The sequence below is a fragment of the Loxodonta africana genome, chromosome 7, assembly GCF_030014295.1.
Source record: "Loxodonta africana isolate mLoxAfr1 chromosome 7, mLoxAfr1.hap2, whole genome shotgun sequence".
In the NCBI taxonomy this organism is placed as follows: Eukaryota; Metazoa; Chordata; class Mammalia; order Proboscidea; family Elephantidae; genus Loxodonta; species Loxodonta africana.
Window position 1 is genome coordinate 11,768,228 of NC_087348.1, and position 18,831 is coordinate 11,787,058.

Below are 18,831 nucleotides of genomic sequence, written 5' to 3' on the forward strand. Positions count from 1 at the left end.
GGAAGAGATCCATATTTGTACCCATTCCAAAGAAAGGTGATCCAATGAATTTTGGAAATTATCAAACAATATCATTAATATCACATGGAAGTAAATTCTGGTAAAGATCATTCAAAAACAATTGCAGCAGTACGTCCACAGGGAACTGACAGAAATTCAAACTGGGTTCAGAAGAGGACATGGAACAAAGGATATCACTGCTAATGTCAGATGGATCTTGGCTGAAAGCAGAGAATAGCAGAAAGATGTTTACCTGCTTTATTGACTATGCGAAGGCATTGGACCATGTGGATCATAACAAATCATGGATAACACTGCAAAGAATGGCAATTCTAGAACACTTAATTGTGCTCGTGAGACACCTGTACATAGACCAAGAGGCAGTTGTTCAAACAGAACAAGAGGATACTGCATGGTTAAAATCAGGGAAAGTGTGCATCATTGGACTGTATCGTTTCACCATACTTATTCAATCTGTATCCTGAGCAAATAATCTGAGAAGCTGGACTATATGAAGAAGAACATCAGGACAGGAGGAAGACTCATTAACAACTTTCAATATGCAGATGACACAACGTTGCCTGCTGAAAGTAAAGAGGACTTGAAGCACTTACTGATGAAGATCAAAAATAACACCCTTCAGTATGGATTACACCTCAACATAAAGAAAACAAAAATCCTCACAACTGGACCAATAAGCCACATCATGATAAACTGAGAAAAGACTGAAGTTGTCAAGGATTTTATTTTACTTGGATCCACAATCAACACTCATGGAAGCAGCAGTCAAGAAATCAAACGACATATCACATCGGGCAAATATGCTGAAAAGGCCTCTTCTTTAAAGTGTTAAAAAGCAAAGAAGTCACTTTGAGAATTAAGGGGCTCCTGACCCAAGCCATATTTTCAATCACCTCATATTGTGATAGCATGAGAAACCTGGACAATGAATAAGGAAGACCAAAGAAGAATTGATGCATTTGAATTACGGTGTTTGTGAAGACTATTGAATAAACCATGGACTGCCAGAAGAATGAACAAATCTGTCTTGGAAGAGGTATAGCCAGAATCCTCCTTAGAAGTAAGGTTGGTGAGATTTTGTCTCACATACTTTAGACATGTTATCAGGAGGAGCCAGTCCCTGAAGAAAGGCATCATGCTTGGTAAAGCAAACGGTCCGCAAAGAAGAGGAAAACCCTATGGACATGGATTGACACAGTGGCTGCAACAATGGGCTCAAACATAGCAACCATTGTGGGAATGGCTCAGGACCCAGCAGAATTTCGTTCTGTTGGACATATGGTCGCTATGAATCAGAAGTGACTCAACAGCACCTAATAACAACAACAAAATTGGAAAGAAGAAATAAAGCTATTTCTTTTGCTGATGATGTGATTTTATTTACAGAAAAAAAAAAAAAAAAAAAACCACGAGAAAGTTACTAGTCCTAACAAATAAATTAAGCAAGGTGGTGGGATACAAGGCCAACACACAAAAATCTGTTCGGTTTTTATACATTAGCAATGAACATTCTGAAAAGGAAACTGAAGAAACAATTCCACCTAAAACAGCCCCGAAAAGAATAAAATGTCGTTGTTGTTAGGTGCCGTCGAGTTCGTTCCAACTCATAGCGACCCTACGCACAACAGAACAAAACACTGCCCGGTCCTGCGCCATCCTTACAATCGTTGTTGTGCTTGAGCTCGTTGTTGCAGCCACTGTGTCAATCCACCCAGTTGAGGGTCTTCCTCTTTTCTGCTGACCCTGTACTTTGCCAAGCATGATATCCTTCTCCAGGGACTGATCCCTCCTGACAACATGTCCAAAGTATGTAAGACACAGGCTCGCCATCCTTGCTTCCAAGGAGCATTCTGGCCGCACTTCTTCCAAGACAGATTTGTTCATTCTCTTGGCAGTCCATGGTATATTCAATATTCTTCACCAGTACCATAATTCGAAGGCATCAATTCTTCTTTCTCGGTCTTCCTTATTCATTGTCCAGCTTTCGCATGCATATGAAATGATTGAAAATACCATGGCTTTGGTCAGGCACACCTTAGTCTTCAAGGTGACATCCTTGCTTTTCAACACCTTAAAGAGGTCCTTTGCAGCAAATTTGCCAATGCAATGCGCCTTTTAATTTCCTGAGTGCTGCTTCCATGGGTGCTGATTGTGGATCCAAGTAAAATGAAACCCTTGACAACTTCAATTTTTTCTCCATTTATCAGGGTGTTGCTTATTGGTCTAGTTGTGAGGATTTTTGTTTTCTTTATGTTGAGGTGTAATCCATACAGAAGGCTGTGGACTTTTATTTTCTTCAGCAAGTACTTCAAGTCCTCTTCACTTTCACCAACCAAGGTTGTGTCATCTGCATAATGCAGGTTGTTAATGAGTCTTCTTCCAGACCTGATGCCCCATTCTTCTTCATATAGTCCAGCTTCTCCGATTGTTTGCTCAGTATACAGATTGAATAAGTATGATGAAACACTACAACCCTGACGCACCCCTTTCCTGACTTTAAACCATGCAGAATCCCCTTGTTCTGTCTGAACAACTGCCTCTTGATCTATGTAAAGGTTCCTCATGAGCACAGTTAAGTGTTCTGGAATTCCCATTCGTCACAGTATTATCCATAATTTGTTATGATCCACACAGTTGAATGCCTTTATATAGTTCTTAAAACACAGGTAAACATCCTTCTGGTGTTCTCTGCTTTCAGCCAGGATCCATCTGACATCAGCAATCATATCCCTGGTTCCATGCCTCTTCTGAAACTGGCCTGAATTTCTGGCAGTTCCCTGTCAATATACTGCTGCAGCCGTTTTTGAATGATCTTCAGCAGAATTTTGCTTGCATGTGATATTAATGATATTGTTCTATAATTTCTGCATTCAGTTGGATCACCTTTCTTGGGAATAGGCATAAATATGGATCTTTCCCAGTCAGTTGGCCAGGAAACTGTCTTCCATATTTCTTGGCATAGACAAGTGAGCACCTCCAGGGCTGCATTTGTTTGTTGAAACATCTCAATTGATATTCCATCAAGTCCTGGAGCCTTGTTTTTCACCAGTGCCTTCAGACCAGCTTGGACTTCTTCCTTCAGTACCATTGGTTCCTGATCATATGCTACCTCTTGAAATGGTTGAACATCGACTAATTATTTTTGGTATAATGACTCTGTATTCCTTCCATCTTCTTTTGATGCGTCCTGCATCATTTAATATTTTCCCCATAGAATCCTTCACTATTCCAACTCAAGGCTTGAATTTTTTCTTCAGTTCTTTCAGCTTGAGAAATGCTGAGCTTGTTCTTCCCTTTTGGTTTTCCATCTCCAGCTCTTTGCACATGTCATTATAATACTTAACTTTGTCTTCTCCACCTGCCCTTTGAAATCTTCTGTACAGTTTTTAACTTCATCAATTCTTCCTTTTGCTTTAGCTGCTCGATGTTCAAGAGCAAGTTTCAGAGTTTCCTCTGACATCCATCTTGGTCTTTTCTTTCTTTCCTCTCTTTTCAATGACCTCTTGCTTTCTTCATGGATGATGTCCTTAATCATTCCACAACTCATCCGGTCTTGGGTCATTAGTGTTCAATGCCTCAAATCAACTCTTCAGATGGTCTCTAAATTCAGGTGGGATATACTCACGGTCATATTATGGCTCTCGTGGACTTGCTCTGATTTTCTTCAGTTTCAGCTTGAACTTGCTTATGAGCAATTGATGGTCTGTTCCACAGTCAGCCCCTGGCCTTGTTCTGACTGATGATTTTGAGCTTTTCCACAGATGTAGTTAATTTGATTTCTATGTGTTCCATCTGGTGAGGTCCATGTATACAGCTGCCGTTTATATCGGTGAAAGAAGGTATTTGCAATGAAGAAGTGGTTGGTCTTGCAAAATCCTACCATCCCATCTCCAGCACTGTTTCTATCACCAAGGCCATGTTTTCCAACTACTGATCCTTCTTCTTTGTTTCCAACTTTTGCATTCCAATCGCCAGTAATTATCAATGCAACTTGATTGCATGTTCGATCAATTTCAGACTGCAGCAGCTGATAAAAATCTTCTATTTCTTCATTTGTCCCTAATGGTTGATGCGTAAATTTGAATAATAGTTGTATTAACTGGTCTTCCTTGTAGGCGTATGGATATTATCCTGTCACTGACAGCATTGTACTTCAGGATAGATCTTGAAATGTTCTTTTTGACGATGAATGCAACACCAATCCTCTTCAAGCTGTCATTCCCAGCATAGTAGACTATATGACTGTCCAGTTCAAAATGGCCAATACCAGTCCATTTCAGCTCATTAATGTCTAGGATATTGATGTTTATGCGTTTCATTTCATTTTTGATGATTTCCAATTTTCCTAGATTCATACTTTGTACATTCCAGCTTCTGATTATTAATGGATGTTTGCAGCTGCTTCTTTTCATTTTGAGTTGTGCCACGTCAGCAAATGAAGGTCCCAAAAGCTTTACTCCGTCCACATCATTAAGGTCAGCTCTACTTTGAGCAGGCAGCTCTTCCCCAGTCATCTTTTGAGTGCCTTCCAACCTGGGGGATTCATCTTCCAGCACTCTATGAGACAATGTCCTGCTGCTATTCATAAGGTTTTCACTGGCTAATGCTTTTCAGAAGTAGACTGCCGGATCCTTCTTCCTAGTCTGTCTTAGTCTGGAAGCTCAGCTGAAACCTATCTTCCATCTGAATACCAGTGGCATAGCTTGAGCATCACAGCAACATGCAAGCACCCACAGTATGACAAACTGACAGGCACATGGGGGATAAGAATAAAATACCTAGGAATAAATTTAACCAAGGAGGCTGACAACTTGTGCACTGAAAACTATAAAACATTACCAAAATTAAAGACCTAAATAAACAGGAGGACATTTTGTGCTCATGACTGGGAAGAAAACATTGTTAAGATGTAAATATTACCCAAAGTAATCTATAGACTCAATATAATTCCCATCAAAATTCCAACAGCCTTCTTTGCATAAATGGAAAAGCCAATCCTCAAATTTATATGGAACTGCAAGTGACCCTGAATAGCTAAAGTAATCTCGAAAAACAAGGAAGTAGGAGGACTCACACTTCCTGATCTCAAAACACACTGTAAAGCCACAGTAATTAAAAGTCTGCTACTGGGAAAACAATAGACCAGTGGAATGCATTGAGAGTACAGAAATGAACCCGCACATCTATGCTCAACTGGTTTTTGACAAGGGTGCTAAGTGTGATCGATGGAAAAAATAGTCTAATAAATGGTGCTGATAAAACTGGATTTCCACATGAACGAAAATAAAACTGGGCCCAAGCCTCACACCATATATGGATGAAAGCCCTGGCTAATGCTTTTCAGAAAATTACTTCAAAATGGATGAAAGCCCTAAATGTGAGATCTAAAACTATAAAACTCTTAGAAGAAAACACAGGGCTAATGCTTCGAGACATAATTTTTAACAAGGGATTCTTAACTATGACATCAAAAGCAAGAGTAACAAAAGACAAGATAAATGGCACTTCATCAAAATTAAAACTGCTTGTGTTTCAAAGGACTTTATCAACAAAATGAAGAGACAGCCTACAGATTGGGAGAAAATATTGGGGAAACCATATATCAGGGTTTAATATCTAGGATATATAAAGAACACCTACAACTCAACAAAAAACAACCCAATTAATAATTGGGCTAAGAACTTGAACAGACATTTCACAAAAGAAATACAAATAAACAACAAACACATTAAAGATGCTCAAGGTCATTAGTTATTAGGGAAATAACAAATCAAAATTAGAATGCTTCTCTACTGCTGGTGGTACTGTAAAATGGTACAACTACCATGGAAAACAGTTCGGAGGTCCCTCAAAAACTTAAGGACAGAATTACCATATGATCCAGCAATTCCACTTCTAGGTATATACCCAAAAGAATTGAAAACAGGAACACAAAGAGATAAATGTACACCAATGCCACTGCAGCACTATTTATAATAACCAAAATGTGGAAACAATCTAAATATCCATCAACAGATGAATGGATAAACAAAATGTGGTACATACATGCAATGGAGCATTACTGTGCCATAAAGAGAAATGAAGTCCTGATACATGCTAAATATGGATGAACCATAAAAACATTATTTGAATGAAATCAGTCAGTTACAAAATGACAAAAATCATATAATGCCTATAAAATAAAATATCTAGAATAGGCAAATGTACTGAGAATAAGGTCTATTAGTGGTTACCAGGGGTGGAAAGGAGGGCAAAGGGGGAGTCATTTCCTGGTGGACACTGAGGTTCTGTTAAGGGTGATGGAAAATTTTGGAAATGGATAGTGGTGATGATTCCAAAACATGGTGAAAGTAATTAATGTCACTTAATTGTGTATGTAAAAAAAATTTGATATAGCAATTTTTGTTTTATACACTGGGGTTATATATATATATACTCACCACAATAAATAATAAATACATGAAAATTGTTTTTTAAAAACTCATGAATAAAATTACTAACATCAGGGTGAAAAATCAGGTGTAGTTCTATACATGATTAATGAACAATATAAAAAGGAAATATTCCATCAACAATAGTATCATAAAGAATACTTAGGAATAAATTTAACCAAGGAGATGAAAGACTTTTGAACTAAAAACTACAAAACATTGCTGAAAGAAATTAAAGAAGCCCTAAATAAATGAAAAAGCATCCCATGGTCATGGATTAGAAAACTGAATATTGTTAAGATGGCCTACTTTTCAAAGTGATATACAGACTCAGTGCAATCCCTACCAAAATCTCAACAACTTTTTTGCAGAAATGGAAAAGCTGATGCTACAATTCATATGCACTTGCAAGAGACCCTGAATAGCTTAAACAATCCCGAAAAGGAATTTAAAAAATGGAGAACTCACACTTAGTGATAAAAAAACTTACTACAAAACTGAAGTAATCAAAACAGTGGGGTACTGACATAAGGACTGACATATAAACAATTGGAATAGAACTTCAGGTCCAGAAATAGACTCATACATGTATGGTCAGTTTATTTTTTAATAAAGCTGCCAAGAAAATTTCATGTAAGTATTCCTTAAATTATATGTATTTATGATTGTGCACATTAGTGTTTATCAGTCGTATCTCAGTAAAAAGTGAACATAAATGCATAAATAAAAGTCCATTTAGTGATGGCAACTCTCAACACCATAGTGACCAATGATGACCATTGTAGGAGAATGTAAGATATGTGGCTCATGATTACATACTTAGGTCCTAGTGAGTAGTTCCATAAGTTAGACTACATCAAAGCACAGCCCTTGCTAAAATACTTTCATGTACTGCTTCGTCATCTTAAATGTATTAGTCAGTCCCCCAAGACTGTTGTATTCTTTGAAAATAAAATAATGGATTGAGGTTTCCAATATCTTAGTGCTCCTCGGGACCTTATGGAGCCTACCTCAAAAGGCAAAGGACGCACATTCTTTTACGCATGTTGGGTGTGCGGAACAAGTCAAATGCAGAAGTTTTGGTCTGTGCTGCTTTCAACTCCTCCTGCATGGTGAGTCTCAAAACCTTAATTAAAACAAGAACAACAAACATTTATCAGTTGCCAAAAATTGTTAGGCATTGGGGGCACTATGCATCCAACAGAGCAATGTTCCCTATTTCAAGAAACTTTCTGCTTAGTTCAAAGACAGTCATTAAATAAGCATTACAAATGTGAAAAGTATTACAAAAGAACTAGAGACTTATAAGGAAACCCTGGTGATGTAGTGGTTAAGTGCTGCAGCTGCTAACCAAGAGCTCAGCAGTTCGAATCCGCCAGGTGCTCCTTGGAAACTCTATGGGGCAGTTCCACTCTGCCTACAGGGTCACTATGAGTCAGAATCGACTTGACGGCAGTGGGTTTGGGTTTGGTTTTTGTTTAGGGACTTACAAAGACAAAGTTATTTTAAATAACAGGGTTAGAGAGAAAAATGCATTGACAAGAGAAGCTAGATAAGAAATTCAGATCAGAAAAGGGAAACAAATGTGGACATAAAGCTTCATTATTAACAGCTTGGCAGGAAAGATCTGGGAATTGAGCCCGCATCTCAGCTGGCTGCCATTGTTAGAAAAGCAATTTGTCCATATCTGTAAAGGAGGAGGTGAATTTCTGGAGAACAGCAGTCCTCTCTTGTTTGGATCTGGGCACAGCATCTATCAGGATACCCCTAATATTTTTGCTGCCATGAATGGGATGCTAAGAATGAAATATTAAATAAAGAAGGAACTTCAGATCTTAATGTAGAGATCTTAATACAGTATAATTTATTCTCAGACCAGATGTTCTGAGAGACGATGGAAATGATGCCACAAGCATGAGTTTCAGGGTCTGACAAGCCTTCCATCAAATTCTGGTTCTGCTCTTACAATAGTTGACCTGGGGAAGTTCACCTAATGCCTTTAAGCTCCAGACTCCTTGCCATTAAGAGAGAAAGCAGCAATCTCACAGGGATATCGTCAGAATCACTTGACATCTAAAATGTATATGGGAATATTGACCCAACAAATAAATTTTGTAAAGATTACATGAAGTTTCAAATAAACATAAGAAAATAGATCCATCACAAAAAAAAAAAAAAAACTTGTTATCTTCAAGTCGATTCTAACTCATAGTGACCCTACAGGATAGGGTAGAACTGCCCCACAAGGCTTCCAAGGAGTGGCTGGTGGATTTTAGCAACTGTAGCTCTTAACCACTATGCCACCAAGGCTCCATCCACCACAGGGTGGGCTCTTTAGAACTGATTCGATAACATTAGCTCTGTTCTCACCTCCACTTTACCACAACCAATAATAAAATAACTGAAACAATATTTCCGTTTCAAGAAGACTCTTATCCTAGCTTTCTCACTGTCTTTATCCCTGACCCCAGCCACCCAGGTGGCACTTTTTCTCTCTGACTCTAGCCACCCAGACTTAGGTTAGGCCTTACAAGTTAGAAGGACTCTGCCCGGCAGATCGACTGCCTGCACAGACCTTTTCTGTGCCCCAGTCACCCAAAGCTGAGTCTTGACAAGTTATGAGGACTCTGACCTTCCAACTGCCACATAGGCAGAAGCCAGGCCCTGCTGGCTCTCACTGCCCCTGGTGCGTTCCATAATTTGTTAAAATGACTCACAGGCTATACTCACTATAGTATATATACACATGAAGAGATGCACAGGCCAGGTAAATAAAAAAAAACAAACCCACTGCCATCTAGTCAATTCTGACTCATAGCAACCTTATAGGACAGAGTTACAACTGCCCCATATGGTTTCCAAGGAGTGCCTGGTAGATTCGAACTGATGACCTTTTGGTTAGCAGCCATAGCCCTTAACCACTACCCAAAGCCCAAATTGAGTTCTTTGTATTACACAAATCAAGAATAATTTTCAGAGGAAGTCATGGTCGTGTGTCCCTCACTCACTTCTTACAACCAATAGCCATGGCTGAGATCCTTGAAATTTTTGTTTTGTAAGAATGGACTGGAGGTAGACCTTAAACAGGGCACACTGAGAGATGCTGTACCTAGGAAACTTAATTCAAATTCAATCCTGCATTACCATATAGGAAGGTCACAGACTCTTTTGCACCAGTCACCTGCTCCTGGCCCAGCAAGCAGAGTTGTAAATGGAGTTTGCAGAAAAATATAGGGAATGTGGGGACAGGATATTTACAGGAACGCTGAAAACTTCTCACACCTGACAGAATCCTTACCACAGATGGTGTCATTGGCAGTATTGCCAGTCCGTGGGAATTTGAAACCACTGAAAATGCTTGGTAATATTTAAATATGTGTGTAAGAGAATAAATTATTAAACTTAATTTATTCAAATTACTGAAATGAATAATCCATATCAACATAGTACCTGCCTTCCATCCCTGAGATGAAAACAAAAAGGAACAGACTTTTCTGAAGCATGACCTTGGCACCCCCTGATAAGAATGAAAACTGCACAAAACAGGGAATGGGGGCTGTTGCATTTCTTGTCAGTTCTCCAAGGCCTAGAACTGAACCTGGCACACAGAGTATACTCACTAAATATGTCTTGAATGAAAGAAAGACTGAATACATGAACAAACAAGCGAATCTTATTCTTTTAATGCTTGTGTTATCACCAACCCCTTCCTTCTACTAGCCTTATTTCTCTGAAAAAAATGTGGCCACAAATTAGTAACTGGAAGACATAAATTCGTGTTGGTAACTTTTCCCTCCGTAGCTGTGGTAAGAGCAGTACATAGTCTCTCCCATTTTAGTACATTCAGTGCTCTTTGCCCAGGTAGCATCAAAATTTCTGTGGGCAAAGCCTTATCACCAACAGGATTTACCCTCTCAAAGTCTGTCAACCAAACAACAGCCAGTGAGAACCACGTCAGTGATGGATGAAGACCCTTAACAAAACCTACAACTCCAGCCCTGTAATCACCCCATTAAAAGGAACCCTGTTGGTGCAACAGTTAAGTACTCAGCTGCTAAATGAAAGGTTAACAGTTCGAACCCACCCAGCAACTCCATAGAAAAAGACCTAGTGACCTGCTCCCATAAAGATGACAGCCTGGAAGACTCTATGGGACAGTTCTGCTCTGTCACACAGGGTTGTTATGAGTCAAAATTGATTCAACAGCACCTAACAACAACAACAACAACAATCGGCCCATGGATTTAGATTAATGTAGTTTTCAGGTTATGTCTTCCCTACACCCAATTATCAGCTCCCCTTCTCTCTCACCTCCATGGTGAGGGTTTCTCCAGCATTCTTTATTCCATTTATGCATGCAACTTTTCTAAGTTCCTTTAAGCCCTCATCTGATTTGTCGTTGACAATCAGCCACCGAGCAGACTCCACCAGCCACCTGATCAAAGAAGACACAAGTGCAAACAAACATTCCTCACTTATTAGCCATATAACCCATGATCTAAGACCACACATCCCTTGCCATCTAATACATATCACTGTACTCATGTTTTCATTATCCAAAATAAACCATATTGAGAAAAATAAGAGAATGACATTGTGTAACAAACAGTTGTTGTTAGAAATCACGCTTTGGAGTTTAATTGGATCCTGTCTTAAAGACAGGTTTCCCAGGAAGCTAGCAAAGTTTGGGTTTCAGGAACTCTCGAGTACTCCATAAATTATTTAGGTCAGGGGATGGAAACCCAAGCCTTCCTGTCAAATCCAGCCCACAGAACTCTTTTGCAAATAAGTTTTATTGGAAGACAGCCTGATTATTCATTTATAAATTACCTATAGCTGCTTTTGCACTAGGATGACAAAGTTGAGTAGTTGCTAAAGATACCACATAGCCCACAAAGCCTCAAATATTTACTGGGTGACTCTTTATAGAAAAAGTTAACAGACTCTTCACCTCTTAACCTAGGTTTATGTTCCTTTCTATTATAAAAATAGTTTCAGAGGAATTTTACTTCCATAACGTAGCACAGTCCCAATGTCCCTGACAGAGGGTCATTGCTGCTCCCACTTCTCCATTTGAAATGGGACAGAGAGCACAGATGGGACCATGAGTTTAGAACCACGAAAGGATCAAATAGAAGCCATGTGAATTAATTCCTATGTCTGTTCTCATGACAAGGGCCTCTGGAGACAAAATTTAAGAGTCGTCTCCTGCCTAGTGGTATGGTCCCACAACATGATGAACATCGTCAACGTCACTGACCCGTACACATAAAAACTGTTGAATTGGCAAATGTTATGCATACTTTTATGACATTAAAAAAAGTGAGTAAACGCCTACCTTGAGGGCAGAATGAAGACAAAGAAGGGCACCGATACCACCAGCTGCAATATGCGCCACTCTTGAATAGCAACACCCAGGCCTCCCAGGATTATCTGTCCAATACTACTGGCACAGTTTCCCAGTGTTGTTACCAAGGCTTTGGATTTGGTCACTGTCCACTCACTGGCTGAAAGAAAACTCCAACGTGATTTTAAATTCAAAGGTGAAATTTTATAATCTACTGCAGCTCATAGAGAAGGCCTAAAAGGTTGACTTACTGAGCAAGCCGCAGTTGACCGTGACACCCATGGAAGAAAACCCACTCAAGAAGCGCAGTGAGCAATAAATGAGGAAGGTGGGAGCAAAGGCCACACAAGTCCCAAAGACAGCCAGCTGGAGGACACACCATCTGAGCACCAACCTCCGTCCAAACCTAAGAAGGAAAGGAGCCAGGTGAGATTACTTTGGACAGAAATCATCTGCGGTAACACTTAATAAAAGTATCATGTCTGGAAATCTAACACAAATTTTTTTTTTATTGTTGTAACCTAACATTTGCCATTTCAACATTTTTTACATGTACAATTCAGTGATATTAATTACATTTGCCATGTTGTGCAACCATCACCACTATCCATTTCCAGATTTTTCTATCACCCTTAACAGAAGCTCAGCGCTCCCTAAGCAATCACGCCCTCATTCCCTGTCCCTCCCACCTCTGGTAACCACTAATAAACTTAGGTCTCCATACATTTGCCTATTTAATATATTTCATATAAGTGGGATCATATAATGTTTGTCCTTTTGTGACTGACTTATTTCATTCAACATAATGTTTTCAAGGTTCATCAATATTGTAGCATGTATCAGGACTTCATTTCTTTTTATGGCACAGTAATATTCCATCGTATGTATGTACCACATTTTGTTTATCCATTCATTGTTGATGGACATTTAGGCTGTTTTCACTTTTTGTCTATTGTGAATAAATGCTGCAGTGAACACTGATGTACCTGTTTGTGCTCCTGATTTCAATGATTTGGGGTATCTATATAAGAATGGAATTACCAGGTCATATACGATAATTCCATGTCTAACTTTTAGAGGAACCGCCAAAACGTTTTTCCACAGTGGCTATACCATTTTACACTTCCACCAATAACGGACGAGGTTTCAATTTCTCTACATCCTCTTCAACACCTGTTGTTTTTTGGTTTTTTGTTTTTATTTTTGTTTTAATCATTGCCATCTTAGTGCGTGTGAAGTTCTACCTCATTGTGGTTTTACTTTGCATTTCCCTAATGGTTGGTGAGGAGTATCCGGATGGCATAAACTGTTAAGTGCTACACTATTAGCCAAAACGTTAGCAGTCTGAACCCACTCAGAGGAATCTCGGAAGACAGGCCTGACACTCTGCTTCTGAAAGCTCACAGCCTTGAAAACTTTATGGAGCAGTTCCACTCTGCACACATGGGGTCACCATGAATCAGAACTGATTCAATGGCAACTAACAACGACAACAATGGTTGATGACATTGAGTATCTTTTCATATGTTTCTTGACCATTTGTATTTCTTCTTTATTGAAATGTCTGTTCAAGTCCTTACCCATTTTTTTAATTGGGTTGTCTTTTTTTTTTTTTGTAGGAGTTCTTTATACGTTCTGGATATTAAACCCTTACCAGACAGATATTTCCAAAAAAAATTTTTTTGCAACATGTAAGCTGACCCTTCACTTTGTCGATAAAGCCCTTTGATGTGCAAAAGTTTTTAATTCTGATGAAGTCTCATTTATCTATCTTTTGTTGCTCATGCATTTGGTGTCACATCTAAGAACTCATACTAAGTCCCAAAGCATTACCCCTGTTTTCTTCTAATAATTTTACTGTTTTAGTTCTCACATTTAGGTCCTTCACCCATTTTGAAGTAATTTTCATATATGGTGTGAGATATGAGTCCAGCTTTATTTTTGTATGTGTGGAAATCCACTTGTAACAGCACCAATTATTAAGGAGATTGTTTTTTCCCATTGAACAGACTTAGGACCCTCGTCAAAAATCAATTAACCATAGATGTGAGAGTTCATTTCTGGATTCTCAATTCTATTCCATTGGTAAATTATTATACCGGTACCAGAATTTTGACTACTGTATCTTTACAGTGTGTTTTGAAATCGGGAAGTGTGAGTCCTCCTACTTTGTCCTTTTCCAAGATTGCTTTGACTATTCATGGCCCATTGCAGTTCCATATAAATTCAAGCATTGGCTTTTCCATTCAAGCAAAGAAGGCTATTGGAATTATGATTCAAGTTATATTGAATTTATAGATTGCTTTGAGTAATATTGACATCTAAACAATCTTGACTTTGTACCCATGAACACAAAATATCCTCCCATTTATACAGATCTTTAATTTCTTTCACTAATATTTTATCACCCATTGCTATCAAATCAATTCCAACTCATTGTTGACCATATAGGACAGAGTAGAATTGCCCCATACGGTCTCCAAGGAGTGCTTGGTGGATTCGAACTGCCGACCTTTTTGTTAGCAGCCATAGCTCTTAACCACTACACCACCAAGATTTCCACCATACATGAAGAAAGCAAGTGGTCATTGAAAAGACAGGAAAGAAAGAAAAGACCAAGATGGATGTCAGAAGAGACTCTGAAACTTGCTCACAAACGTCAAGCAGCTAAAGCAAAAGGAAGAAATGATGAAGTAAAAGAACTAAACAGAACATTTCAAAGGGCAGCTCAAGAAGACAAAGTATTATAATGACATGCGCAGAGAGCTGGAGATGGAAAACCAAAAGGGACGGACACGCTCAGCATTTCTCAAGCTGAAAGAACTGAAGAAAAATTTCAAACCTCAAGTTATAATAGTGAAGGATTCTATGGGGAAAATATTAAATGATGCAGGAAGCATCAAAAGAAGATGGAAGAAATACACAGAGTCATTATACCAAAAAGAATTAGTCAATGTTCAACCATTTCAAGAGGTAGCATATGATTAGGAACTGATGGTACTGAAGGAAGAAGTCTAACCTGCTCTGAAGGCATTGGTGGAAAACAGGGCTCCAGGAATTGACGGAATATCAATTGAGATGTTTCAACAAACAGATGCAGTGCTGGAGGTGCTCACTCATCTATGCCAAGAAATATGGAAGACAGATTCCTGGCCAACTGACTGGAAAAGATTTATATTTATGCCCATTGCCAAGAAAGGTGATCCAACTGAATGCAGAAATTATAGAACAATATCATTAATATCACATGCAAGCAAAATTTTGCTGAAGATCATTCAAAAACAGCTGCAGCAGTATATCGACAGGGAACTGCCAGAAATTCAGACTGGTTTCAGAAGAGGACATGGAACCAGGGATATCACTGCTGATGTCAGATGGATCCTGGCTGAAAGCAGAGAATACCAGAAGGATGTTTACTTGTGTTTTATTGACTATGCAAAGGCATTCAACTGTGTGGATCATAACAAATTATGGATAACATTGTGAAGAATGGGAATTCTGGAACACTTAACTGTGCTCAAGAGGAATCTTTACATAGATCAAGAGGCAGTTGTTCGGACAGAACAGGGGGATACTGATTGATTTAAAGTCAGGAAAGGGGTATTTCAGGGTTTCACCATGCCTATTCAATCTGTGTGCTGAGCAAATAGTCCAAGAAGCTGGACTATATGAAGAATGGGGCATCAGGATTGGAGGAAGAATCATTAACAACCTGCGTTATGCAAATGACACAACCTTGCTTGCTGAAAGTGAAAAGGACTTGAAGCACTTACTGATGCAGATCAAAGACCACAGCCTTCAGTATGGCTTGCATCTCAACATAAAGAAAACAAAAATCCTCACAACTGGACCATTGAGCAACATCATGATAAACAGAGAAAAGACTGAAGTTGTCAAGGATTTCATTTTACTTGGATCCACAATCAATAGCCATGGAAACAGCAGTCAAGAAATCAAACGACGCATTGCATTGGGTAAATCTGCTGCAAAGGATCTCTTCAAAGTGTTGAAAAGCAGGGACGTCACCTTGAAGACTAAGGTGTGTCTGACCCAAGCCATGGGATTTTCAATCACATGCAAGTGAAAGCTGGACAACGAATAAGGAAGACCGAAGAAGAATTGACGCCTTTGAACTGTGGTGCTGGTGAAGAATGGTGAATATACCATGGACTGCCAAAAGAACGAACAAATCTGTCTTGGAAGAAGTACAACCAGAATGCTCCTTAGAAGCAGGGATGGTGAGACTGCGTCTTACATACTTTCGACATGTTGTCAGGAGGGATCAGTCCCTGGAAAAGGACATCACGCTTGGCAGAGTACAGGGTCAGCAGAAAAGAGGAAGACCCTCAGTGAGGTGGATTGACACAGTGGCGGCAACAACGAGCTCAAGCATAACAAGGATTGTACGGATTGCGCAGGACCAGGCAGTGTTTTGTTCTGTTGTGCATAGGGTCCTATGAGTCGGAACTGAGTCAACAGCACCTAACAACAACAACAACAATATTTTATCACTTTCAGTGTACAAATTTTCCCTTCCTTTGTGAAATTTATCTTTAGTACTTTATTCTTTTAGGTGCTATTGTAAATGGAATTGTTTCCTCAATTTCTTTTTTAGAATGCTTGTTGCTGATGTATAGAAACCAGACTGATTTTTGTGTGTTGATCTCATACCCTACCATTTCACTAAACTCATATGTTTGGGCTCGTAGCTTTTTTGTGGATTCTTTGGGTTTTCTATATATAAGATCATGTCATAAGCAAAAAGGAATCATTTTACTTTTTCCTTCCCAATTTGAATTCCTTTTATTTCTTTTTCTTGTCTAATTGTTCTGGCTAAAACTTGCAGTACAATATTAAGTAGCAGTCATGACAGCAAGCATCCTTGTCATATTTCTGATCTTTAGGGGAAAGCTTCCAGTCTTTTTGCATTGAGAATGGTGTTAACCTGTTGCCGTAGAGTCAATTCCAATTCATAACGACCCTATAGGACAGAGTAGAACTGCCCTATAGGGTTTCCAAGAGCACCTGGAGGATTCGAACTGCCAACCTTTTGGTTAGCAGCTGTAGCACTGAACCACTATGCCACTAGGGTTTCCAAGAATGGTGTTAGGTGTGGGTTTTTCATAAATGCCCTTTATCCGATTAAGGAATTTCCCTTCTACCCCTAGCTTGTTGAGTTCTTTTATCAAAAAGGTTGTTGGATTTTGTCATAAGCCTTCTCTTCCATGATTGAGGTGATCATGTGATTTTTTCTTTGTTCTATTAATGCGTTGTGTTACACTGATTGATTTTCTAATGTTGAACTACCCTTGCATTTCTGAGAAAAATCCCACTTGATCATGGCATATAATTCTTTTAATATGCTTTTGGATTCAGTTTGCTAAATTTTTTGAGGATTTTTGCATTTATATTTAGAAGGGATATTGGTCTGTTTTTTTTTCCTTTCTTCTGGTGTCTTTGTCTGGCTTCGATATCAAGGTAATCCTAGCCTTTATTGAGTGATTTAATAAGTGTTCAGTCCTCTTCTATTTTCTGAAAAATTTTAAGGAGAATTGGAGTCACTTCATCTATAAATGTTTGGTAGGATTTCCCAGTGAAGCCATCTGACTCAGGGCTTTTCTTTTACGGAAGGTTTCTGATTACTGATTCAAGCTGTTCACTTGTTATGGATGTTTTGATATGATCCAATCTGTTCACTTGTTATGGGTGTTTTGATATGTTCTATTTCTTCTTGAGTCAGTGTAGGAAGTTTATATTCTCCAGTCCTTGGAGAAGGACATCATGCTCGGTAAAGTAGAGAGTCAGTGAAAAAGAGGAAGACCCTGAAAAGATGAATTGACACAGTGACTGCAACAGTGGGCTCAAACATAGCAATGATTGTGAGGATGGTGAAGAGCCAGGCAGTGTGTCATTCTGTTGTGCATAGGGTCGCTATGGGTCGAAGCCGACTTGACAGCACCTAACAACAACAACATCTTTTGTCCCCAGTTAGTACGCCCACAACTACCTTGATTTCAACACTATAGGTTAGTTTGTTTTTCTCAAATTTTTACAAAAATGAAATCAAGCAGTATATACTCTTCAGTGACTGTCTCAGGGTTCTCTAGAGAAACTGAGCCCAATGTACATATGTATATGAGAGATTTTGAGGAATTAACTCACACGATTGTAGGGGCTGGCAATTCCAAAATCTACAGGTCAGGCAACAGTCTGAAAATTCTGGCTGTCTTGTGTCCCAAAATTGGCAGATCAGGTAGTGGGGGCAGGAGAGGAATTCTGGCAAGATGTCTGTTTATAGTCTGGAGGCCAAATCCTTCCTCGGGAAACCTCTGGTTCTGTTCTTAAGGCTTTGAACTGATTGGATTATGCCCACCCACTTTATGGAGGGTAGTCTGCATTACTTCACTTGACTACTAGCTGAAAGGTTGGCAGTTCAAAACCCACCCAGAGACACCTGGGAAAAAGGCCTGGCAATCTACTTCTGAAAAATCAGCCATTAAAAACCTTATGGAGCACAGTTCTACTCTGACACACATGGGGTCTCCATGAGTTGGAGTCGGCTGGATGGCCACTAACAACAACTGCTTTACTTAAGACCACCTGATTTAAATGCTAATCACACGTAAATACTTCATAGCAACAACTAGACTAGTGTTTGAGTAAACAAAATGGCACCATAGCCTAGCCAAAGTGACACTAAAATTAACTATGACAATGACAGCCTTCATTAATATAATTGGAAGAAATTACTCACGTCACCAAATACCAAAATAGTTTTTTTTTCATTTTCATAACTATATAGAAGACCACTTCATACTTACTACAATTCTACTTTGCCAATGAATGATATTTTCAGTGTGGGGATATTATGAATGCTTGAGCTTGAATTTTTCAAAATGTCAATGTGACCATTTCCCTCCCCTGCACAAACCATCAATGGCTTCCTTAGATTTCTGAAAGAAGTTCAAAGTCCTTAGCTTAGCATACGAGGCCCTGCCAAGCCTTGCCTAATTCTCCACTCTCATCTTCTAC

The 18,831-nt window shown here is 39.1% G+C and overlaps 1 protein-coding gene across 2 annotated transcripts in view; it reads right to left on the reverse strand.

Annotated features, from left to right (window-relative positions):
- LOC100668668 (solute carrier family 22 member 10) overlaps positions 1-18,831 on the reverse strand; it is a 39,250-nt gene that overhangs the window by 9,071 nt on the left and 11,348 nt on the right. The window contains exons 3-6 of one of the 2 annotated variants that reach the window (XM_023559670.2): positions 12,051-12,205; positions 11,791-11,959; positions 10,764-10,887; positions 7,463-7,578 (exon numbers count right to left, since the gene is read on the reverse strand). In XM_023559670.2, the coding sequence (XP_023415438.1) occupies positions 7,463-7,578; positions 10,764-10,887; positions 11,791-11,959; positions 12,051-12,205 (564 nt within the window). Of the gene's footprint in view, positions 1-7,462; positions 7,579-10,763; positions 10,888-11,790; positions 11,960-12,046; positions 12,206-18,831 lie in introns of both variants that reach the window. The other variant, XM_023559671.2, reaches the window with a different exon arrangement.